The following is a 26,197-nucleotide window of genomic DNA, read 5'->3' as shown; positions in this document are numbered from 1 at the left end:
GAAGACAGTACATCTATAAAAATAGTGATGTTCGTCTTCAATTACTATGATTATTATCACAATCATTATCTTCGGTAATAACATATTTGTCACTGACATAGTCGCTGATGATAATTAGTGTTCGGTTAAAGAAACCCTTAAATGCAAAATCAAACTTGAATATTAAAAATTCATGAATTCTTTTGTCGATGGATTGTTCACATCCTTATCGACTGTTTTTTTTATTTTTTGCATTAAAGGACAATTTATGGGTATTGTGTTTTAGAATTTTGCATATATTGTATTTCCAAAGATTTTTTTGGTTTTCTAAAAATACAACTGATTAAAGTTATAAAATAATTGGAACAGCAGGTTCAATATTTTCAAAGTTGGCTTATTTGTATTCTGATGTGCTAAGAAAGAACGCTGCATAAGTCTTCAGACATTGCCAAATTGTCTTTGATTCAATTCGAATTTCCTGGAAAATTTGTGAATTCTCCCTTCAACTTTTAAAGGAATTTCCTTGGCAACTTGATTTAAAGTATGAAAACTGTCAAGGAGAAATATTAACGAATTTTCTCTTGAATTGCAGTAACGGTGAAAATTTGGCAATGTTTGAATGTTTCCGAAGCGTTTGACCTTATCACGACAGTGTTGGCAGAATTTTTAAATTATGTTTAGGTAAAGTCGCAAGCACCAAAATAAACCCGATGGACATGGGTTTGTGAGCGGAAAATAGGTAATTTGGATAATTGAGAATCTTGTCTGTTTCTGACTATGGACTGACCTATTTAATTCTGTACTTGTCAGAGTACATCAAATTGCTAGATACTGAACAAACCGTTGACTACAAAATACACATTATTCATTTTTCTTAAAACTGAAGAAAAAAAATTCACTGTTAAAATCATACTCAAAAAAATGTACAAATTCATTCACTAAATTTTTTTTACACAACAGAGAAGAGAAATTGTTAACACACATGAACGTTTGTTATTACGTACAGTCAAGAAAGATAACAATGAACAAGTCAAATAAAAAAAAAAGCAAAAAGAAAAAAAGGGCGACTAAGCTGATAGAGAAAAATACAAATTAAAATAATAATATAAAAAGAATACGACTAAGTTATGTACAAAGCAATAAAAAAATGACTATGTACAAAAAAAATGAAGAAAAAAATGTTATCACAATTTCAATTAAGAGTTCCACGACACCCTTGGGCACCACAAAGACAAGGTATTTTTTCGTCTTCTAGAGGGAATTTGTAATCGTAAGTGATTTCCTCGTTGACGCTAATCGGTTGTTTGGAATAGATCACAATTTTCTTTTGACTTTCTATCGTAATGATTTTAGCGTAGCAGTTAGGCTGGAAAGTAAAACAAATACAACAATTAGAATGAATATACTTAATTTGAACGATGTCTGATGAATTATTTCCATAAGAGATTAAACTGTAACAATGATCAATAGGTGTCATTGGGACTTCCGGTATTTAAGAGGTATCATTTCCTCACATGAAGTGCAGTGTTCTGGTTTCTACAAGTGCAATGCATCAATCGAGTTTTGTCGTCTAATTTGGAGACTGGGCCAACGTGGAGCCTAAGAAAATTGATGCGCTCTGTTGATATTTTTAAACGCGCGATCGCGAAAAAGCGGTAGCATCATTCGCGGCACAGTGACAAATTTCACGCGTCATGCTATGCTTGCAAAATGATAATTGAACTCCTAAATATTGGGATATCCGGCCGAGGTAGCTCCTAAAATTGTGGGGCAAAGTCAGAACACTGAAGGAGTAATTTATTGGAAGGAAAAGAAGTCATTATGTTTGGTATTTCAAATCAAAGAGAGTGGGTACAAGAAAAATTGCCTTGATTTCATCAATTGATGACCTAACATACTGACAGTGAAGCTGTAAAAATGCGTATCTCAGTTGTGATGTTTCAAAATCCCCGCATCTATTTTATTTTTGAAAAGGAGATCACACCAAAATCATGGCTTAAAATTTTCATAAAATATTTTTCACATAGAAAAGAGAAATTACTGAAGTTTCCAGAGAAATGACGTTCAGTAGAAAATGAAGAATGATAGAAAATCTGCTATGCCGTAAACCGTGAAACACATTTTTACAGTTTCACCATCAATGCTTAAAAAAAACTCCAGACTATTTCTGTTATTGTTTTCAAAACTGTTTAAAACAAACCTCAATTTATCCTGTGTAAGTTAGATAATACTATCCATCGAAAAAGGAGTCTTAGTGATAAAAACACCGAACTAAGATATTAGCACCACTGCTTAGAGCAATATTGTGCAAAGATTTTGGCAGACAAAAAACACTTAAAATGATTAGAATAAACATGAATGATGATGAGGTTAGCAGTTGAAACCATATTGTTGAGAAAAGGCATGTTTAAGGCTAAATATTGTTGGATTAAAACATACTTTTTCACCTTCTTTCAGTACAATAATGAACTAACCCCCTTGTAACTGATTATTTATGGTACTAGATAATATTCCCTATAAGAAACTCAAATTCCGATTTTGAACCAAACTTGGCAAAAACAATTCTCTTGAAAATTTTGCCGTAAGGAGATAGTCAGATACTTCCTCAAACCTTCGTTTAAACAGTCACATAACCCCAAAATACAGAGAATTATCCGGCAAGAGAAGATCTTCAGTCTTCTACATGAAATATCTTGACATTGCATTATTTTTGTCGAAAAATTTGGGTGAAACATGTTCCCCTCAATTTCCCCAAGTACCCATCCCTGCAGACACCATGGGTGATCTTGCTGAAATACTCATGCAAAATTAAAAACAACCTGCCGGTCTGAATAATTGACTGATACTTACATTGCAGCTATGGTTGATGAAACGGGCCAGATTCCCGCATTTCGTTGCGTCGATTATGGTGTCCGTATCAATACGGAACAGGTAAGATGATCCGATACCAATTGCTTCGTAAGCCCTTTCTCTCAGATCAGCAACCATGGGACGTACCATTTGGCCGACGTACTCTATCACCATTTCGTCAGCAGCGATCGGCTCCATAGCAAAAAGTCCCCAGTCATGAATGGCAGATTTGGCGAATCGAAGTTGTTTCTTTCGGAACTGGAATAGAAATCAAACAAAGAAATGAGTAGTTCCAAGAATACTTTCATGAGAAAGATACGAGAAATTATTCCACTTTAAATGGCTTGAAGACAGGTAAACAAAATTTAAGGATGGAAAAAAGTTTTGTGACACAATTCGCGGTTCTGGTTTAAATTTTAGCACTGTGATCAAATTTTAAGCAAAATACGAGGTCTGTTAGATTAGAAACCGGATTTTGGTCATAACTAGCCCACAATGCGTCCGATTTAGATTTTCTTGAGCTTTCCTGATAGCTGGAAATATACTTAAGAACGCTACGTTCACAGATTTTGTTTATTTTGATCAGTGTTTATTCTGTGTCATCTTGAATACGAGTAAGTCAGGTGCGTTTTGCGATTTTAGCATGCGATCACTGACAGAGCAAAGATTCAACACTAAATTTTGTTTTAAACTCGGTATACCTTGTACCGAAACTTTTGGTATATGCTAAGAAAAGTTTACCATGATCATTGTATGAGATGTTCCCACTGTTGTGAATGGGTTAAACGATTCAAAACTGGTCAGGAGTTCGTTAAAAATGAGGAGCGTGGGAATCGACCCTCAACGGCGACTGACATTTGTCACGTGGAAGAAATGCGGGCAAAAGTGCTCGAAAATGGTCGTTTCGAGCTTGTTGAACAAAGTCATATTTCTGAAGGCTCTGTACATACAATTTTGATAGAATATGTAGACACGCATCGAGTTTCAGGTACACTTGCCCCTTGATTGTTGTCCTTTGAACGAAAATCCAACCAAATGTCAAATTACCTTTAGCTGCTTGAACGTTCTAACAATGATCCTACATTTTTGGATAGGATAATTTTAGGTGACAATACTTTAGTGTACGGCTACGATATGGAGACGAAACTCCAATCGTCCTTGTGGGTTGAAAAATGTTGTGCAAGACCGAAAAAAGAGAGACAAGTTCGGTCAAACATAAAAATCGCAAAACACCCTTGAGGTTGCCTTACTTCAAGCCACATACCAACGAAGCTAATTAGGATTTTTCAAATTTGTGAACGTAGCGTTCTTAAATATATTTTCAGCTATCAGAAAAGCTCAAGAAAACGTAATTTGGACGCATTGTAGGCTAGTTATGACCAAAATCCGGTTTCTAATCTAACAGACCTCGTACTTTTGAATTTTGTGTTGTCAATGAGAAGAATTTCTTTAGGGGTGAATTTAATAAAATGAAAAATTTAGATTGATGACTCTGACTTCAGTTCGTGTGTATAATTTTTCTTAGTGGATTAAGTCATCAGCAGAAAATAATTAAAAATATTTGAGAACCAACAAAAGTTCAGACAGTGTTCTTCAATGGAGAAAGTCTAAAGAGAGAAATTAAAGGCTGAAAAAATAGAGTACACAAATGTGCAAATATTAAGTGTTATAAGTTTTAATGAAAGATTTTTTGACACAATATGCTGAGAAAATACCTTCAGAACATTGAATTTGAGCAAATCACTGTCTGTAGCTGCACCAAATGCAGTCAACAGCCTCCTTTGATTACTACGGGCTTCTCTTGAAAGCGCCAACATTTTCCCCGTTGATGCCTTCACCCTACTTTGCTCGGACAATCTTTCCTTCATTGAAGCTATCTGCGTAATGGTTTGACCGAAGTGGTACTGGAAAAAAGAAAAGGATATGAAGAATGTTTTTAAGTTGTCAACCACATAGTTCGTAATAGTCTCAAGGTATGTAATTATTTGTACAGGAATAGTGCGCTAAATTTGTAAACAGAGCTGTGCTGAATAAATACAGTAGACTCTGGATTATCCGGCTTTGTACTATCCGGACTCTGGATTATCCGGATCGATTTTGCAACCATGTAACTACGTACGCTCTCCCAACAATTCCTTAAAAAATCGTAAAACAATGAAAACTGGAAAGTACCCAAAAGTAGACGAAGCCATTTGGCATCCAAGATACATGCGGATTCTAAAATGCAGGGACCGTTGACTGCCTACTTCAAGCCCGTTTAAGTTGGTATGTACATGATGTATACATAATAAGAATACTGTGGTGTTGGTTGGTGGTGTTTATGTTTCCTATTATTATCCGGATCGGGCCCGGCACCAATTAATCCGGTTAATCCAGAGTCTACTGTAGTCTAAAAGAAAAAAGTTGTCAACGATAGGTTTTAAAATTTTCACACACAAAAAACAACTGGTCTGCGATCTCCGCTCCTCAGCAAGATGTTTCTGAAAATTTTCTTGATATTTATGTAAGCTCCAATATAACATTGAATACAATTTTCTTCTTCATTTTTCGAAGAATCTCTGCGAGTAAACTTACTGGCAACTATTTTAGTTTTATGTTCTAAACAACGGGCAAATTTTAACTTTAAAAGAACATAAACCGACAGACTAATTCTTCAGATAGAATGTATTTTTTATAATTCAGCATACTCTTTTGGGAAACACAGCATGCCCAATTTCTTGGGAGAGGGAATGTGCACATACAATCGAATTCACTTGGCTGATCAATGATAAAAAAGAATATTGAAGCTATCAGAAAAGATGAATTACCTTATGCTTTGCTTTCTGAACAACGTCAACTTTGTAGAACCCTTCTGTTCGTGCACAGCCTGTGGCGTGGACGTGCCAGTCGTCCCGCTTTCGCTTCTTGACCGGAGAAACGCTAGTTAAATCTGTCAGTGCACCGGAGTTAAGGAATAAATTTTATGTACTCTGAAAGATCAATGCAATCTAATGATCAGCAGCAAAGAATAGACTCTCTCAAAAATGTGATATCCTCAATTATTAAGACGCAGAGCATGAAAATTGTCCGAGACAGTCATCGCTGTCAACGTTTCTAAAACTTGGAATACATTTTGATGATCATCCTTTGATTTTGTACATTTATCAGTTCCAAAATTTGATTCTAATTTTAAAAATCAATGCGATTCTGCTGAATATTTTTGTCTGACTTGTAATTTCATTAAAAATTTGGGAATCTCTGGTCGCATTTTGGCTCAATGAACATTGCGAATGACCTCATCCTCAATTGTGCAAAAGCGGGCAAACGACTCAGGGCCTTCCCCTTTGAAGAAATGTTTTAAAATAGCTGATAGCTGTCAAGGAGCTGTTAAGGTTGGCAATGGTGGATTAGAGGGGGTGACTTCATTGTTTTTTCCGTTCTCATTACTTGCTTTCTCGATCAGGGTGTTTCCCTGATTTGATATTTTTTTAACGTTTTAATGATTTAAGATTTATTTCAAAGCAGACTAACTCTCAGTTTTGGGGGCAGCCACTGAACAACTCCTCTTCTAAGCAAAACGATGAACACTTTCTTGAAAATAAGTTTGAAATGTAGCTTGTACTATCCTTGACGGTTAGCACTCAGCACCTTCTCCAACTTGAATCATCATGATAAAGCTAATGCAAGAAGAGTATGGCGCGCTGCAGATCTAAAAATATTAGAGCATAGCCCATGGATCGCATTCTGTGTGGCCTCAGTAGACTCACACGCAAGACAAATAGCAAAAACATTAAAATTACGCTCAACAAACAGAACAAAAAAAGGTGGAAAAAAAGTAGTAAAAGGATATCTGGATGGTCAACCCAATGAGTGTCGTTCAACCAATAAACTATTGGATCCTCAGAGGCTAAAAGATTTTCATAGGCTTGTTTCATGTAAGCAATGTCCTCTGCATCGATTCCTTTTGTTAAGAATTCAAACATCGTTGTCATTTCTGATCGCAAATCACGTTTCGGGAACATCAATGAAGCTCTGAAACAATTACATAAGCAAAATGTTAGTTGCTGATTCGTAAGTTTAAGTTCAATGAGAAAAATTGAAAGTAACATTTGGTGGAAGATGTGACTTCACAGGAAAACAATTCAAGAAATAATGTACTATTGTCTGGAAGGGAGATTAACGAATATTTTTGCATAACAAAATAAATCTGAGCTTTGACAAGATGACGTTTGCAGTTCTAAAAACATAATTTTGAGAAAAAGATATGAAAAGTCTCAATTTATTATGTTCAGGATTCTAAATTGTCAGATTTTCTTGGGATTTTTTACCTTCCATGAGCACAAGAGTGAAATAAACCTAATGCACCTTAACCTTTGAAGAACTTCAGAGCGCATTACATTAAAAACTTAAGAGACCAAGAGGTTCATGTAAATATGACTTTTTTCCTGCTTCGAATTTTCATGAACTTTCATGAATTTTGAAAGAGTATACTGAGAGGCATCATATCCTAAAATTTCAGCCTCTCTCAAAAGAAGTCTTTTGAGGGGGACAGGGGTACAAAGTTGAAAAACCGGATTATAGACTTTGTCTCATAACTTTCTAAAAAGTCAAGATATTGACACGCAATTTTCACAGGCAACTTCCAAATTAAATGAGCTTTCAAATGAAAGTACACAGTGCATACTTAACTTGATAAAAAGTAGGGAAAATTTGACCACGTGGAATTCTAGACTGAATTTTTTCTCATGTTTGCAGAAATACTGAAAAACCTTTTGGGTTTTCACCATGATAAGTTGTTTGTTGTTTTGTTTTGACATTCTTTGAGCCCTATGTACAATGATAATTATTTGGATGTATTTTGAGCCTTCGGCGAGACCTAGAGTCTAGCGGCTTTGGCACATGACTAAAAAAGGAAGCTAGATTACCTCTGTTTAACAGACGGCTTGGGTTCTTTCATTATGGGCTCTGGGGGTTGCTCAATCAAATTGTCTTGAATAGGCGTGAGCGGCTTTTTACTTCTGCCCGCCGATACTGGAGTTTTCGGAGTTTTTGGAGTTGTCGGTGTTCCTACAGTGATGGTCGACTCATCACCTTTCTGCGGAGTTGCAATTGCTGATGAATTGTGCGACTTGATCGATTCATCGTTGCTGACTTTCATTCGACAGTAGGTGTGGTCGTTTGCGATCCAATTTTCGTTTTCTTCTTCCTCCTCTTCTTCTACCTCCTCAAGTTCTTTCGTCGGAGTGCTAGTTGCTTGTTTTGACTCTTCTTTTTCGATGAACTCCATTGGCTCGGGCGCTACAACATCCGCCTTGACATCACATTTTTCTATAGACAGAGATAAGATCATAAATTATACCAAAGTCAACTTATACCGCAAAAATTTAAGCTGAAAATAAGTTGATAATTACTTTTTCAATTGTCTTACCCTAAATAATTTAAAGATTTATTCATGGATTACAAAGATGAAGATTGATCATTTTTATTATAAGCTGACTTTGCCTGAAAAGTCTAAAATTATTAGGGCACTAGGGAATATTAGGGGATCATATTCAGAATATGGCTGTTTGTTCTAAATAAACAAACATTTCAGATCCAAAAATCAAATTAAGATTTCGTGGCATCTGAACAGCATCAGTGAGAGGAAGTAAATTTTGTAGCGGATTTCAGGAACAACACATCTTCCATTGATTTCTCCCTGTAGATAGGTACTTTCGTGAATGAGTTGGAAATTTTGTTTCCCTTCCATACAATACGGCTCAACTCACTTAATGGGAAAACTTAATCCAAGAAAGGAAGGAAGAATCACTATCAAAATTAACACGCAAAAGGAATACCTAATTTCAATTGAGGTTCCATCAACGAAATTGGAGAGGGATTTCTGGAGGGTGAGCTAGGTTCAGTCTTGGGTAGAATTTCTTTTGAGGTTATATCTCCATTCAGTGATGCTGTTTTTGGTTTCTTTGCTTCCACTGCAAAAAATAAAAAATTATTGGTTGTAACAAATACAAACAAAAAATTTTAAAAGAGATTTGGCAAATCGAAAAGTAAGTTAAACTTACAAATCTTCTAACTTCTAGCTTAACTTCTAACTTCTTCTTACTTAAGCCAATCGAACAAAAAGTATGTTATAATAGTAATAGAAGTTCACAATGAGAGTAAAAACAGTTGAGCTGAAGAACTGAATTGCAGCATTACATAGATAGTATCATAGTTTTTGTGAATAACAAACGTCAAAGGTAGATAATGGTTGATAATTTCAGTGGAGCAGAATCTTCCAAGCTTCCTTTCCATGTGTCGCCTCACTGCCTTCCCACTTTTTCCTCATTGGCTTTCCACTAAATTTTCCACCAATCTCAAAAGTGAGGACCTTATTTTTTTTTGCTTTTCAATTTTTGACCCTTACAAAATTTACCCTCCTTCCACATTTTTGCGCACCCTGGTGTAGCGTTTAGCCAAATTCCCTTTGAGCAAGCAAAATTGGGGGGAGAGGGGAGGAGACTTAAGAAATCCTAATAAAACTCGTTCAAATCTGATCAAGGTCATAAAAAAATGTTAAATTACCAATTCCTACTCTTGTGCTCCCAGATCACACCACTATTTCCCGAGTGCACAAAACTCAATGCACTAAATTGCAAGTAGATCAAACTATGCACTCACCCTCTTTGGATAACGATTTACTATCAACAGCAGTACGTTTTAAACAAGACAATTTGATAGAATTATCTTGAGGACTAGATGAAACAGAGGTGCGAGGGATGGTAGGTTTCTTCTTCCTTGGGAAGTAACTATTCGACGAAAGTAACATTTCTATCTCCTCCAGAGTGTGCTTAGTGCGATCAGAGTATTCATAATCCATTGGCTCACTCTCCGCTCCTTTCAGCTCGTCTTCAGTGATATCACTTGCCGGTTCGGAGGGCGTTGGAGTAAGCCTGCCTTCTGGTGTTCTCGACCTGGAAACATGATGATGGTATTAATACGATTCACGACAAGATCAACGTTAACGACCAGAAACTGGAAGACCAAAAAAATGAAGTAACAAAAGAACTTGGAATGTAAAACTGGAAAACGCAAAAAAGCTGTTCATAAATTGTGCCATGCTGCAGTTCAGAATTTTAGACTTTCCTACCATTACCAACGAATGGATCACCAGAAAAGGTGCAAATCTAGGCATTAGGATACATGTTTTCTCATCAAAATTTCATACAGAACACAGTGCAAAAATTATTGGAAGTAACTGGTAACGTTTTATGAAGCATTAATGGGTCAGTCGCGCTGGTCACAGAATCGTGTTTTGATGCTTGATTCTTGTAGATCAGCTAAAAATAAAAAAAATCTGTCCGAACAGCATTTTATTCAACATTCATTATTAACCAAGATGTCGCCCTTTGAAAAGTCCAGTTTTTTATATCATCCACCATAGTAGTGACATCCTTGGTTTCTTCCACCTTACTGTCATCAGTCGGTATGACGTACATTTGCACTGGTTGTTCAACGTGAAACTCGGATAAAAATAAGGTAAAAGAAACGAAGGGCGTCATTACCGCAGCGGTTGACGTCAAAAACCTGACTTTTCAAAGGACAAAATCTCCGCTAATATTGAATGTGGAAAGCTGCTGTTTGGACAAATCTTATTATTTTTTGCTAGTCTACTAGAATCAAACAACGATCAGCCAAAACGCGATTCTGTGATCAGCGCAACTAACTCATTCAAACTTCCGCTTTTTTAAAAAAAACCAATATCTGCTTGAGTTCAATTGCGAGCTAAAAATTTCCCTCACAGCCTCAGGAGTATTAAATATAGCAACTTCAATATTGGAGCTTCGACTCAGCTGTTACACATTGTTTACACTTTGAATAATACAGGGTAAAGGGAGCACTCTGTTTGGTTGAATGGCAAGCAAAAGCTTTTAGTGCGCAATTTGATTCGCATAGTCTCTGGTTCTTCTTGTGAGTGGAGAATTCAAATTTTTGCTATCAATGCTAAAATAAAAACTAAAATATTTTGATAAGGAGTTAATTTCAGCAAATTTCTTTGCAACAATCGTGCTTCACTTGTTTTGTAGAGGTACCATATACTAAGATGCTTCAATTCGTGCTTGGTCTAGTGGTCCATTAAATTGAAATGCAATGCTCCATTCTTCATTCGCATACATATGGACTGAACTGCTCATGACTTGATTTTGGAGGAAGAATGAAGGACTTTAAAGTATTGAGGATCAAATTCGACGACTCAGTTTGATAAAAATTTGCTCTCACAGAGAATGAATTGGAAACTAAGGTTCCTTTTCTCAAGAGCAGTGCGATTAAATTGAGCTTCAGAAAAACCAGAATCAAGGGTGGCCAAAAAAATTCAGTTTTCAAGTTTATAACCAACTCTGATACTCTACTACTGACACTCGTAGTAGTTGCTTCTAACGCTGAAAAATCATCAAACCAAAAAAACAAAACAAAAAATGAACAGAGGCGCTTTTCCACGGCGCATTTGATTTTATCGACACATACCTAATGAGTAATAAAAGATTGTTCTTTGAAGTTTGCTGAGGAAATTGAGAAGAGAATAATGAAAAACAGGGGGAAAATGAACAAACCACAGTAAGAGACATAAATACCTGAATTTATCTATATCTTCTAAATCAATGAGATCAAGATACCGGAGATGATCGTCTAGCTTCTCATCATCATCACTCAATTCGTCCGAACTAATAGAATCTATTGAGCTGTCGGATAACTCGCTTGAGCTGTCAGATGAATCAGTGCTGCTACTGATTGAGGATAGGCTAGAAAGCAGTTTCCGCCTTGCATAACTAGTATTGGCAGTTTCCGGCTCCAACTAAGGACACACAAAAATCAACAAAAATGAGCAAGAATCTAACATGTAGCATTCATAAAAACAGTAACACCTTGATTTATCCGATTTCACGGGACTGACAAATTGGTCTGTTAAATCCATCAATTTGAATTAGCTTGAAGTCCTTGAAGGGATCAGAAAATCAATCTGTTGAATCGCAGAATCCATTAAATCACGATCCAATGACTCAAGGTCTTACTGTATAATTTGCAGCCTTACAAAAATGTCTTAACGGTAAGTATAGAAGAGCTGAATAATAAACTATCAAAATCTTCAAGAGACCGACAGAAGTTTAGTCCAAAATAACAAGAAAAGTATTATAGGCTGATTTCACGAAATAGGATGTCTACAGATCAACAAAAAAAAAAACCTTTGGCTTTGCTGTTTTTCTTGATGAAAAGGATCAAAATTTTCTTATTTTTCACATTAAAAAAGGTGAACACAAAGAAATGAAATTGAAGAAGTTTTGGCATAAATTTCACTATTAGTGACTTTGATACTTCTGAAGATACCATAATTCATCCGATATCGTTCAAAGCTTTTGGGAATGAGCTTTATTATTATTTTTTTAAAAGTTCGCAAACCTTAACCGATAAAAGTTGGTTTAAAAATGGGTTCTTGTTTACATTATAGAAAATGAGAGCAATTCTAAATTTTACCTGAGATTCTGAATCAGATGGAATGACCATCTCTTCCTGATCACTTCCATCAGCACGGGAGGACTCATCCTGAACTGGCGATGGTGCTTTCCGCTTCCGCTGAAAAATCAAAGCAATCAGGAGTAATTAGTTAGTCCCTTCCTCAGAAAATATGCACTTATTTCAGCTTGGTGTTCAAAGTTTATTACTTTAATTTATCCTGTCTTCTAGTTTCTACTTGATGTTGGTATGGTTCATTTTGTTCTTTTGTTCTTTTTCTAGTCCCAATAATAGTATTTGTACTTCAAAATACAATGAGGCACAGCAGTTCCCAATAAACAATCTTCGATATTTTGGTAACGGCTGTTTAGTCAGGATGTGTATTAAAATTTCATTTGGTTTTTCCTGATTTTCCTTGATATTTTAAAGAAATTTCCTGATTTTTTTCACAGATAAATTGACACTTCTTTGATATTACAAACTAAAATATTTAATATTAAATAAATAATAAATAATAATATAATATTAATTTTTAATATTAATATTATTATTTAATACTTAATAATATACATATTTAATACAATATTCCACTTTTGCATATGCTTAACTACATAAAGTTGAAAAATTCTTTACGCACTCTGACTCTCCTAATCCATGACCTATTTTCCTGACATTCTCATGATTTTTACTGATGACATCAAATTTTCTGATATTTTCCGGTTTTGACTTACGGAACAGTAAACCCTCAATTGATGCATTCTCCAGAAGAAAATCTTAAGTCAAAAGTAATTTTCCACAAAAAACGAACAATATTTTTTTTTAAACATAAGTTTTTTTCAATTTTCATGAAGAAATCAAGAGGCTGTGAGGAATCATTCCTCATTAATCACGAAGAACAAAATTACACATGAGTGAAACTTACCCTGAAGGACGGCATTTTTGGTATTGATGCTCGCAGACCAAGACCTAACCCGTTCATGGACGAAAGAGTTTCTAGCCCTTCGCGACTTGAATCTAATAGTGAATCTAAGAAGTTACCGGCAATGGATGGGGGAACGAGAGGAAGTGAAGTGGCAGGTTTGGCACTGGAATTTTCTGGTTCTGCAGCAGCAGTTGACTGAGACTAAAAAGAAATGAGTATTTCATACATTTAAAAAAGTAAAACTAAAATGAAACACTTCTGAAAAAAAAGAAAAAATCAAACTTTGCACCTAGGGTTTTCGCAGATAATGTCGGAAAATAGAATAACAATTTTTGCACTCTAACTCAACTTCATCACCAATTTGGGAATCACCTCCAATCTTTACGGTTGACAAGAATTTTGCTCCTCGGGTTATTTACTTCATACACTTGCACTACATACATATTTTACGGAAGAGATTTGCACTTTTACAATTCCTTTATTATTTTATTCTATTATATCAAATCGATTGAATTTTACCATTTTATTATTAATAAGTGTCAACTATGACATTGCAAGTAAATTTTATTGATTTTTTATTTTCATTTTCATTGTATCAAGTCCTGATTATGGAGATCAATCACCTCTCCGTGATGTATTGACAGGTCTTCAGAATTAAAAAATATGTATGCACCTTTGGCATGGAATTTTATAATTTTATTCACTTCACAAAATCATGTGTAGTCTTCCTAAAGAGTATCATTTCGAATTTGCAGCATGATTTTTCCAAATTCAGTCACTTTATTAAAAAGGGTGGTAAATAAAAATCGAAGACTTTTTTCAGGATATTAGGAAAATTCGAGCAGAAAAACTATATCTAAACTCCTGCGTAAGAAACAGTCCTCAAGTGGTATTATTATTTTTGGTGTAAGCATTTAAAGGGTAGCAAACTTCACAAAAACCTGCCTCTGGTTTGATTTTTGGCTGAAAGTTCCAATACCTGCATGTATGCTGAAATTCTGTTTGAGATGGACGGGAGGATTGGACTTTAGGGAAGTGAGAAGATCAGGCAGTTTCATGAGGACGAGTATTAAGCGTCCAGGCTTCGAGGGTGTAGCGGCTATCACGATTTACAAATCTCAATTGGACTGTTTCGGAGCGACGCGGGTGGGATAGGGAGGAACTGAGAGTTGAGAAAATGACATTAAATAAACCAGATTTTGCAGCGCCTTTCTCATCGTCTGTTGTGCTGCTTCAGTCAGAAACAAGAAGAAGAATGGAGTAGGTTAGTAGGTTTTTGCTCAAAAGTGCAGATTCTTTATCATAGACTTCGAACTGTCATAAATGTGGTTTCGACTGACATTTTTAAGTCAAAATGTTTGTCAAAGAATGTCTTGTTAGAGAGAATGTTCGTTAGACGTTTGTTATAAAATACTTGTTCTCAGCAGAGGGATCAAAGTCACGATTATGGGAATTTTGGCTCTACGGTCCCCCTGTGGATAGTCGCTTCAAGGACAGCCCCAGGGAGTAAAAAAAAAATAAATAGATAAGTAGTCAAAAACTTACAGGCAAATAATATAAAATTCATATTCAAACTATAGATAAATACATGAATAATTACTTTTGAAGCAAGTTCCTGTTTGTCCCACCATTCATCCAACGCTTGAAACGCATTTCCCTCAATCATTTTTTTGTTAAAGTCTCTTTTCAGGATCTGTTTCAGCTCCTTCGTAATTCTATCCACAACTCCTCTGAAACAAGAAAGGATTTTATCAAGAACGGTTGACAAAATACCACTAGACACAGATAGAAATTAAAGCTTGATATACATGGAAAAATACAAGTATGTGAGAATGTACACGCAGAACTCGCTCTATATGATGAAGCTTCTCCATAACAAAGAAATCGCTGGTCCTTAGAACTTTCTGTGTTTGTTAAGCGCCTTTGTTATAATAAGATGAAATTTTCTCCATGACGAAAAATTGTTTAGTCTGGTGCCGATTTGTTCTACAGAGAGAGTACTGTATATCGACGGTGTAAGTTGACAATCACATAACTCAGTTTGCGACATCACAGACTTCCTATCATACTTACTTTATTTTTTAAACAGAAAACTACTCAACAGCAATTCTTTACAACTGCCATGATTTTTCTTCTCTGTGCAAAGAAAATTTTGCATAAACTTCAAGGAATGATGTTAATTTGTTCTTCTTTAAAAAATAACAGAAGCGGAGATTTTCAGACACCGCAAACGAGATATGTGAATGCAGACTGACGGCTTCGATACATATTTTTATCATCAAAAAGCAGAATACACTGCACACATCGGAAAATTCTGCATCAAATCATAGATAGAGCTAGCATCATTTACCTACTTCCAAAAAAAGTCTGTCAACTGAAACTTTCAGTTTACAAAAAAAAGATAGAAGAAAAAAGAAAAGAAAACATTTACCTAAAAAGAAGGGAGTCATTTAAGTAGGTAGATATCAATCTGCAACATTTTGACCACATAGATCACAGATTTAAATTTTTCTGATCATCATTCGATAAAATTGTGGTAAAAACTTGTGGGATAAAGAAAAATCGAGGGGAGGAAAAAGGCCCAGTTTCTTTCGTGATATTTTTAGCCGAACCTCAGTCTTTTCGGGCATTTCTCTGTATTTCTGGGGTAAGTTTTCTCTCCAGCTTTTTTTAAAGATTTCAGCCTTGTTGACACCCTGGTTTGTAAAAAAAAATCGTTACAGCGAAACAAAACCTCAATTTCAATATTTGGAAAGTAAAGGCCTCTTTCACGGTTAAAGTATTTAAAAATCACAGTTGACAAGGGTGGAAAATTATCTAAAATATCAACACTCCCTAAGCTTCTATGATTTTTGTTAAAAAAATTCCCTGATTAATTTTGGGAAAATGTGGCTTTTCACTTATTTTTTTCCTTTCATTTGAAAAAAAAAATGCAAAAACTGCTGGTGGACTTTCAGAAAGGTAAATCTTGCCCTACTCAATTCGTACAAGACTAGATAGGTACTGTTTCAGTGAATCCTGGAAATTTTAATACTGAAGTGCCGTCTCCACTAAAAATGGGAAAATTCCTTTACCTTCTGAAAAATTCTCTGACTTTCCCGATTTTAAAAAATTTCCTGATTTCTCCAGGTTTTCTCTAATGTATGCCACCCTCTAAACTATGATCGAGAGGACAGAAAACAAATCCAAACTTACTCGATTGTAAGCGCATGTAGCTTGATCTGCAACCGGTCGTTGATGCTGCCACCGCCCGGCTTGTGAGGCAGCGAGCCAAGAGGCGCACCGATCTGAGAAAGTTGCCGAGGGAGAATATGAAGAGCTGCATTCCCCAGAGCTGGGAACCCAGGGGGTGGTTGACTGAACATCGTGGTAGGCGGGAACGAGAACTGTGTCTCGCTCTCCGGTCGACCCCAGAACTGCGGGGGCGGATATCGTTGGTGACTCGGGAGCTGTGCTTGAAAGAACGGAGGCGGGTAATTTGGTGCGAACCCAGGTCGAATCGCGTAGTCTGCAGGGTACATATGTGCGGAGAGGTGAACGTGAGGTGGTGGGTACTGGTGAACGTCCGACATCATGTTTTTCTCCTCCACGATTTTCTCGTCCCCGGAGCTCAAACTTGACAGACTCATTGCATCTTCGTCGTGGTCGTCTTCGTCTTCTTTTAAATCTTTGGTGTTGGATGATTCCATGCTTTCGCGGATGGTTGATAAAATGCTCTTGTTTTCAGTGCTTCGGAATTGTAGGAGCTTTGAGAATTTTGGACTCTGCGTTAGTGTTTCATCTTCACTTGAGCTGATTTCACTATGTAAAGGATCATCCATATCTGCGACAGAAAGATGCACAACATTAGCTAACATATTAAAATTGGTCGACAGTAAAAAAATTAATGGAATTTTTTTTTAAATGTGAATGTCAAATGAATCAATGAGAACGAAAACACACCAACTCTGTAACTCAAAAATGCTAAATTTCCATTAAAGGGAGTCAATTTTCACAAAGGTAATCTAAGTTAGCGCATCTGTTCTAGCTTGGACCGTTAAAGAGTCCCTCAGTACTTGTCCTTCCAACCAAAAATCTTTTTCTTTAGACTAACTTCTTCACCTGCTATGCAGTTTTGTGTGTGTCTTGATAATTTTCATTTTTTCGAGTTGGTGTGTTTTTGTTCTCACTGATTCAAATATCGTAATGATATTCCTTTAGAACAGAAATGATATGAACATTTAGAAAGATATTGCTTTCAGGCAAAATTATACTACCGTAAGGGACTAGGATAGAGGTGCAATAAAATCTTTATCAAATTTTAGGAGAGATCTTAAAGTTGGAGGAGAGAATGGGAAATAAACAGTAAACAGGAGTAAATTACATTGACCCAAATTAGAGTTAAATTTCCTTCTATCAGGAATGCAGGTTGTAAGAAAGAAAATTAAAAATTGCATAAAGTGTAATGACTGAAATAAAAATGTACTCAGAGCAAGGATGGTATGGAAACAAAATTGTATGACTTGGAAAATGTTGTTGATCGGTTCGATTTTTGTATAAAATTTTATTTAGAAAACCTCACACACAATGCTAGTTTTGAAATTTACTCTTCAGCTGCATCTTCACAATTACTACTAATATTTGTACCAAAGAAAACTCATTGTCAGTGCTAGTGAAGATGTTGAATTTGGCTTTGAGACTGACTTCGGAGCTTTCACTCAGATATATTATTTCTATACGAGATTTGAGATTCCAATTTTAATAGCTGAACACAAAAGCTAGATATTTCAACTGTGGCATTTCAAAATTCAATTCCTTCTTTAATTATTCTTGATTCAGAAAAACTTACTGCCTGCATCCTTGTGAGTTTTACTTTTGATTATTCAAATTAAGAAAGAAAAATAAATTTCTAAAATAAGGAACTGACTACATTCCAATTCTTTTTAAAAGAGAAAAAATAGTATGACAGGCCATTGGCAAGGTAACTTTGAAAGACATGTTTCATCATATTATCTCCCACTCCATTAGAAAATATGTTAAATTCTTACTTTTGAGCGAATTGCTGATCAGAGCTCTGGTTTCGCGCCTCTCTTTTTCCTTAGCTTCCTTCAATGCCTCAACATGCTTCTGGAAGCACTCTAGGTAGATCTCTTTCGACAAGAACGGGGACGGTGGAGTCGACAGAGGTTCGCGCGGAGCCAGATCATCCTCCAGGGATGAAACAACTGTAGAGCCATCAACAATCTCTGAGGAATTTTTCTTTTCTAGATCATTGTCCGAGTCCGAGGATAACAAGCTTTTCCTCCTGCCGGATACCTTGCTTCGGTCGTCTTCAGAATCACTAGATATAATATTATTGAGAAAAGATGCACAGGTTGACTTCCCTTTCAGAAGCATTTCTATCCTCGTGTCTAAATCTACCGTAGGCTTATCCGTTGATTTATCATTGTCTACAGACTTGGTGTGTTTACTTGATTTCTTTGACTTCTTTGAATTTGACTTCCTTTCACTGGGTGACTGAGTGGCCGGTGTTTGTGATGCATTCCAAGCAGGGGAATTTTGTTGCACCTGAGACCAGGACCTCTCCCCATCAGGGGCCCACCAATGAGTTGGAGGCATTGCATGAGGGCCTATATGTGAATAGTGGGGACGGTTTAAGCCATACTGCCCAGAGTATGATGGCATTGAACTAACGGCTGGAGGGGGAACACTAAATTGACTCATACTATTTGCTGGTAAGGGAGGGGGAGGGGGTTGAGGGTAGTGGGCGCTCGGTTGAGGCGGGGGTAGTGGGGGATATGGCGTAGAAGGTATAGGGGGAGCGTGCTGGAAGCCAGCTACGTAGTGAGCACTGGCGGATGTAGGCGTGGAGTGATAGTCATAGCTGACAGGTGTGGAATGTATTGAGCTATTATAACCGTAATCTTTTGTACTCGAGGTGTAAGTTCGGTCTGATGTGGCAGTGAAACTACCAACTTCACTCGGCGCAGAGTTGTAACCGATATCGCTGTTAGGAGTCGTTAAGTCTTTATGCGGGTAAACTTTGTCTAATTTCTGGTCTATTGAATCCGTTTCACACTTCACAGGCACTTCAGGTTTTTTGACGGATGTTGAGGATTTGGTGTCATCCTTCTCCGTTGAGATCGATTTCTGCATTTTCTTCTCCTCCTCTGGCGGTTCACTTTTCTTCTCCTCCGTTAGAGATGTGAAAATATTTTTGCATTCTTCACCTGCACATGCCATTTTGAATAAAAATAAGATGACAAATAATATATTCATCTAGTTCATGTGTAGATAAGTTTTTATAACATTAATCTCTGACTTTAGATTAGCTTTCTATTTGGAATAAGAAAAGTATGAGCCTTGCACAGCTCTTATAATTTCATAAAGTGGTAGTAGACAGATTTGTTGGCTTGACATTAGTGACAAAATTCGAGAAAGCCTGGCCGATTCCTATCATACAGAGACTGTCCCAAAATAACTGCAACTAGTGCTGTAACTTTTGAACCAAGGCAGCTAAGGAGCTAATCTTGGTTGCAAGAGAGAGAAAATCCAATTTTCTATCGGTTGAAATCAAGTTGATTATATTTGTTAAGTTGCTAGGTCACAGTTTGAAACGGAAAAAAAAAAATTATTCCACACCGTTTTTGGCAAGGATTTTTCCTCTCTAGAAAAATATTTTTAAAAATTTTTCTTCAAAATTTAATGGACTGAATAAATTTGATTCTTCATTTCAGTATAAACAAGGATAAAGAACATGAAAAAGAATGTTTTCAGACACATGATTGAAACACAGAATCAAATTCTGGTGAAAAGCATAGATGACATAAAAACTGCCAGTGCTCCGTTGAAACCATCCAACAGATAGAACACTGTGCACTAGTCAAAATACGCCAAACAAAAATTCAAATCTTGTTGCTGCGGTGAAGCTCATGATCGGATACCACCTGAATATTGTAGGTAAATAGTATTTTTTGCAACTAAATGCAATTAGTCCACATAGATTCAGGAGATAGTTTATGGAAATGTTTTACCATGAGCAAATTCTTAAAGCAGTAGAGGGTAAAATCTCCTCAAACTTTCATATCTTGGCAAATTTTTCAGCGAACAAAATAAACTTGCTATGAATGATGGAAAATTATCTGTTCTTCCAAATGCAACCACAGCTGCGTTCTTGCTGCTTTAGCTCAAAAGTTACTACACCAATCATAGTTATTTCCAGACAGCCTTTGTACAACAATGTAAAAAACTAAGCCATTGTATTGGTCTGCAGTACCTAATCTAGATCAAAATGGATGCAATTTAGCAAAAACAAATAATTAACTTACTGTCTGGACAAAAGTACGAAATTGTTTAGGTTCTCCTGAGCAGTTTTTAACAGGACAAATACCTAAGCCTAACTTAACTCATTGCCTTTGGTGACTTAAGCAACACATCTACTTTTGATTTTCCTGTAAAGATGGATGCTTTGATGAGTATATCATTGGAAACTTAATTCCTCACCATAGAAGACTGTCTGAATGGATGGCATTCATTAAAGGGGCCAACTTACCTGGCTTATTTCACTGACAACATAATGGCTTGCAGTTCCCTCATAGATTTAAATGTTTTTATGAATAAGCCAATACACTCAATTTCTCTTCAATAAACAATATCCAAATTTGGTTGCAAAGAATAAGTCTCAAAAGAGGAATCACTCACCAAATGCATCTAAAAATACTCTCAACACCTTGCCCATCACAGAAGTATTATTCAAGCGTTCCACGCATTGCTTTGATGACTTCACACTTTCGAACATGACTCTGGCTAAACCCAAATGTTTATTTGTTACTGGATGATAGTAGATATACAACTCCTCTACAACGCCAAATTTTTGAACCTGCAAGAGAAGTTTATGACTGAATAAGAAAGTCAGATCATTTGTAAAATAAACATGGACCACACTGACCATTTGATAAAAACTTATTATCTGGCAAATAACTAAACAAAATGTAACCGTATCTGTGAAAAGGAACCTTGACTGCCTTAACAAAACATTCCCTAGCTTTTTGCAAAAATGGAGACAATGATTTATAAAGCCTATGAATTTTTGTTTTGGAACTTCAGAACTCATATTTTCTTCAATCTTTGAGCTCTTGGGGTCCAACATGCACCATAATTTGCAGACTTCCTATTTGTATACATTTGAAAAAAGTTAAAGAAAATTCTCTTCTGAGAGATAAGGTCCTTTGATAAGTTTCAAACAATTTCTGTTGTCCTTTGAAATAAATACATCAGGGTTGCCACAGAATTTGGAAAATTAAATTCCCTGACATGTTTTGGTGAAATTCCCTGACAACTGAACAAACGCCAGATTGTTAAAAAGACATAGTTAGAAATAGTTTTCAGGCAGAATTTGTTGTTCAAAACGTCAAATCCACTTGAGAAAGCAAAGTAAGGTGATTTGACGATTTTTCCCTGACATTTCCAGGTTTTCCATGACTTTTTAAAATTCCCTGACATTTCCCGGATTTCCCAGTATTCCCTGACCGTGGCAACCCTGATACATAACAAACTGAGAAAATTATTATAACATACAACATACTAGAATTAGTTTTACTCGGGTCGTCTCGAAAATACTTTCGGCTTTTGATGATCAGAAAATTTGAATCGCCAAAGTCCAAAATCACCAATTTTTCTCTTATGAACAGACATTTGAAATTTTTCAGGTTCACCATGCTTTAGATATGAGAAAGTCTGATGAAAAAACATGGCATGTGATCTTTTGTTTTACACCCTGTCCAGTGTTGTATCATAATGGAGGGTTGGTATACCCATCCAGCTCGTATTTCAACTACTTAAAAAGTAAACACGGTTTGGAATTAGATATTTCTAACTCATAAATATTGTATGATTTTTAATTCTAAGGATTTACATAATATTGGATCCAGTGTTTGTAACTCACGCCGGCCAAACTGCAATTTGCCCGTAAGAAATCGCCTTTGGCTGCTAAGAAATGAAACTAGCAGCCAAGTCTGGCCGCTAAGAAAATCATTGTTAAACTCCGTTTCCAGGATTTTTCGGCATATTCCTGACTCGAGGCATTTCGAAAGGGCAATTTTTTATTTTGGCCCCTGAGAAATCTGAGATGGCCCCTAGGAAAAAAAGTTGCAGGCCAGATGGCTGCTAAGACTTCATGCCGAGTTTCAAACACTTACTGGATCAATGTCTATTTCTTGGAAGGAATAAGATGTTGACAGCAAAGCCCTCTAACTGTAATCAAATGAAATTAATGAGGAAATGAAATAATCTTACCATATCAGAGAGAAATCCCTTATCTATATTGTCATTTAGATTACAAATTGTGACTTCCACAGGGGGTGGTTCACCCACATAGTTTTTATCTATCTGTAATCAAAGATAAAAGACATTTCATTAAGCCAGGAAAATACAGAGGGGATGCAGACAGCATGGATTTTTACACTCAAAACGGTTTTGAAATTCCAGAAAATTTTGAATGATTTCATTAAAATAAGTTAATGGAAAGAAAGATTCATTGAAAAAATTAGAATGAGACTTGAATTTTACAACCCATGAGACATTGATCTCTTTCGTTTTTTCCTTGAATGGGTAAATTTTACATAAAAGACACTTGCAGTCAATGACAATCACTATAGAACTTCAGCATTAATTTTCCAACGTTGCGGTGAGGGCAATACTTTTCGCTCAAGATTTTCACCATTATCCACTTTACAATCCTTATGGAAATACTCCATCTTGGAGTAGGTCTACTGGATCATCATAATGACAGTTCACTTTGCTTAATTCATGGTGAAACCCTGGAAACACCTCTCTAATAAGGGGTTTCAAAATTTCAGCTCTTACATCATTTTAAAAGAGCAAATTACTTTTGTGCTCAATTTTCGAGGAAAATTCCACGAGGGGCACCAAATTAAGCTCAACATCGATGATTGAAAATCCTCAGAAAAAATAAAACATGACCACAAATACACAACATTACATGTGAGCTTTACTGTCATATACAATTAGAATACTCTCCGTCTATCCACCATGATTAAGGAAACTTCTCACAGAAGTGAAAAAACAAGAGTAATAGACTAAAAACATTCATTATCAACAGTTATAGAAATTATTACTATTTATGTGAGAAAGCAAAAATGTTAAAATTGTGATCTAATTCCACACTTCATTCCTTTCATTGCCATCATGAAGTAATAATAGACATAGTGAAGACTCCACTAAGCATTACATTTCTTCCCCAGTTTATAAAGATTCCGTGAAGAACAAACATTCATGGTGTGTGTTCATCAACGGATGACATTCTAGAGCTGCATTGTCCATGTAAACAATGAGTAAACTGTTTGGGACTGTTTGGAAACGGAATTACCCGATTCCTGGCGGTCAGCATTGTTGGACCTCTTCAGGATTACCCAATGACTTATTTGTTTACATACGAGAGCCTGACGTTTCTACCAAACACTCAATGATCTCAGGAGGTTGATGGGACCATTGGGTTGCGCTTGGAAATGGAAGAACCAAACGGAATCAAACAAGTTTACTTTGACAGTGCACCTAATGTTAACGCTTGTGTCCAATTCGTTTAAATGAGAGAATGTTATGTCTTCAAAAGGAATTTTTACAAAATAAACAAAAAATATGCATTTTTGAATGCCTTTTCTAAACCTATGATGCATTTACAATCAGTGTTTTAGGGTTGAAGGATCAAAACTAAATGTAGTACGCAGCATATGATAAATGGGTCACAATAATATGAAGTGAAAAAATCCTATGTAAGCAAGGCAGCATGGTGGAGAGGGTAGTTTAGAATTTTCTTAATTAGTTTCAGATGATTTCTCAAGCTATATTTGATGGTCAAGCCAACTCGAGTAGTCCTCAGAAATTTCATTGCAGACAAGCAATGCAGCAAAACAAATAAACATAACCTCAAAAACCTCGAGGTAGAGGTTAGATTCTGGTAATCACTGATAAGGGAGAAACTTAGTGATTGACAATGTGCTAAAATATTACAATTACAGCTATATACTAAGATTTGGGGTTAGAATTTGTTTTTATTTTCTTATTTTCCCTCATAAGCTGCCATGATAAGATAAGGGGTTATTAAATTGACTTGGTTGGTCACTTGAGGAAGTAAATCGAAGTTACCTCATGGAAATATTTAGAATAAGCAGGTAAGAAATAGGCGATCCATAAACGCAAAAAGGGCCAACAAATACGTCAAGCAGACTTAAAAAGGTCATCATACTGCAGAATCAAATTGGCAACAGATCCTGAAACAACCCCTGAAGTTGCTCTTCTGGTTGGTTCCAAAGACAGATTATCTCATTTTCCTTTTAAAGAATTTTCTGTTAACTGCAAGCACTATGCATTATGAAATGGTGGTCAAAATGTTAGAATGATGTGAAGTAATCAAGACTAGTCATTGCAGTGGAGGACTAGCTGTAAAATTGACATATTGGCCCTTGGCTAGGTTGTAATGTGTGCTTGGAAGTTGTTTTCAGACCGCAAATGCTGGATGCTTTCAAATCTAGACTGAAGTCTTGATATAATTTCCAAATTTTTCTGAGTATGAAAGAGTAATGACTAAAATTGCTTACCTTAAATCTAGGAACAGGTAGATCTAAAATTTCTAGTCGTGCCCATAATTTTGTCAGATGAGAACGAGGGTCTTTCACTTGGACGACTTTCGGAAATGATGTATCTTCACAAACGCCATTGTAACGATAGACTTTTTGGGCACCTTTGATTAGGGCAGGATCAACTAACAATTTATAATTTAGAAGCTTTTTGTCACGAGGCTGCTCCTTGGGAGCTTCTCGTTGGGGTTCTTTGGATGATTCTCGTTGAGGTTCAGGGGGTGGCTCTCTATGTGGCTCAGGAGGCAACTCTTTCTGCAGTTCTCGTGTTAATTCTCTTGAAGAGTCGCGTAACGACTCTCTTGGAGGTTCTCGAGACGCGGCTCTTGAAGGTTCCCGAGAGGTTGCTCTTGATGGTTCCCTAGATGTTGCTCTTTCCCGGGCATGCCCCCGGTCTCGATCCAATTCTCGATGACTTTCACGATGCGATTCTCGTCTGATATCTCTGGAGGATTCTCGGTGCAAATCTCGGCTTGACTCACGAGAACTTCGATACAGGTCACGATATGATTCTCTAGGTAATTCACGAAGTAGTTCCCGACTATCTCTGTACAATTCACTATGGGATTCACGGTAAGGATCCCTCGATGATTCACGATAAGCATCTCGAAGATAAGCTTCCCGATAGATCAAGGGGTCTCGGTGTGCTTCTCGGTACGGATCTCGAACATACGGGTCCCGCAGTAATTCTCTTGGTAATTCTCGGTATACGTCTCGGTGAATGTCGCGGTGACTATGAGGATAGTGCTTATCTAAGTGGTGAGTCCGAGAATGAGAGTGTGGATGATGCCTGTGAGACCGACTTGACTGTGAGCCGGGTTCCATGATATCATGCATACCTGGAAAAAAAAAATTACCATTAGATAGAGTAAGAGACAAATTTTGAAAGGACTTAAGGGGAGGAATCTGAGCCCGTCTTGACGGAGAAAAAAGGGAAAAGTAATAAAATACTGAAGTGACACAGAAATGAGGTTAGGTATACTAACTTTTTAAACCCAGACAGCGTGTAAAATGTGCATTTCTCGTCTAAATGCGATGACTGCTAGCGATGATTAAGTACCGTCATTTTTAGTAACGAGTTTTCCCCGTTCGTGATAATTCATAACTTAAATTATAACGAGACATTACTTTTAATGAGAAAAAAAAATAAGCACTTTCTCACTTCACTACGCGACTACTTCACCAAAATAAACTGTTTTCACTATCGCGCTCTAGTGGTCTTAGAGAGAACTGCAGTACGAAACTAACGATTTTGATTGGACATTGCAAAAAGTACTCGTACAATGTTTCAAATTTACGTCAAAATGTCTATAATATAGCATGAAATTTGTATGAATGTAATGCT

General features: G+C 36.4%; 1 protein-coding gene across 1 annotated transcript; it reads right to left on the bottom strand.

Moving 5' to 3' along the window:
- Positions 1-255: 255 nt before the first annotated feature.
- Positions 256-26,090, bottom strand: Set1 (SET domain containing 1). The gene is made up of 18 exons (XM_019062365.2): positions 25,839-26,090; positions 24,814-25,691; positions 22,493-22,585; positions 20,900-21,077; positions 18,247-19,428; positions 16,415-17,042; positions 14,820-14,949; positions 13,220-13,420; positions 12,319-12,417; positions 11,421-11,641; positions 9,469-9,761; positions 8,646-8,780; positions 7,734-8,136; positions 6,659-6,840; positions 5,637-5,764; positions 4,545-4,733; positions 2,830-3,087; positions 256-1,345 (listed from the first exon to the last, which is right to left on the bottom strand). The coding sequence occupies exons 2-18, from the start codon at positions 25,687-25,689 to the stop codon at positions 1,172-1,174; spliced, it is 5,370 nt and encodes a 1,789-aa protein (XP_018917910.2). The 5' UTR covers positions 25,690-25,691; positions 25,839-26,090; the 3' UTR covers positions 256-1,171.
- Positions 26,091-26,197: the final 107 nt, after the last annotated feature.

The sequence above is a fragment of the Bemisia tabaci genome, chromosome 8 (genome assembly GCF_918797505.1).
Source record: "Bemisia tabaci chromosome 8, PGI_BMITA_v3".
NCBI lineage: Eukaryota > Metazoa > Arthropoda > Insecta > Hemiptera > Aleyrodidae > Bemisia > Bemisia tabaci.
The sequence above is the reverse complement of the archived record's forward strand: the minus strand, read 5'-3'. Positions and strand labels throughout refer to the sequence as shown.

Excerpts from the sequence above, each read along its gene's own strand:
- Set1 (XM_019062365.2), bottom strand. The coding sequence starts at position 25,689 with ATGCATGATATCATGGAACCCGGCTCACAGTCAAGTCGGTCTCACAGG. Across the intron at positions 12,418-13,219 it reads CAAAAATGCCGTCCTTCAGG|CGGAAGCGGAAAGCACCATC; the intron begins GTAAGTTTCACT and ends TTGATTTTTCAG. Across the intron at positions 9,762-11,420 it reads GAAGATATAGATAAATTCAG|GTCGAGAACACCAGAAGGCA; the intron begins GTATTTATGTCT and ends TCATGTTTCCAG.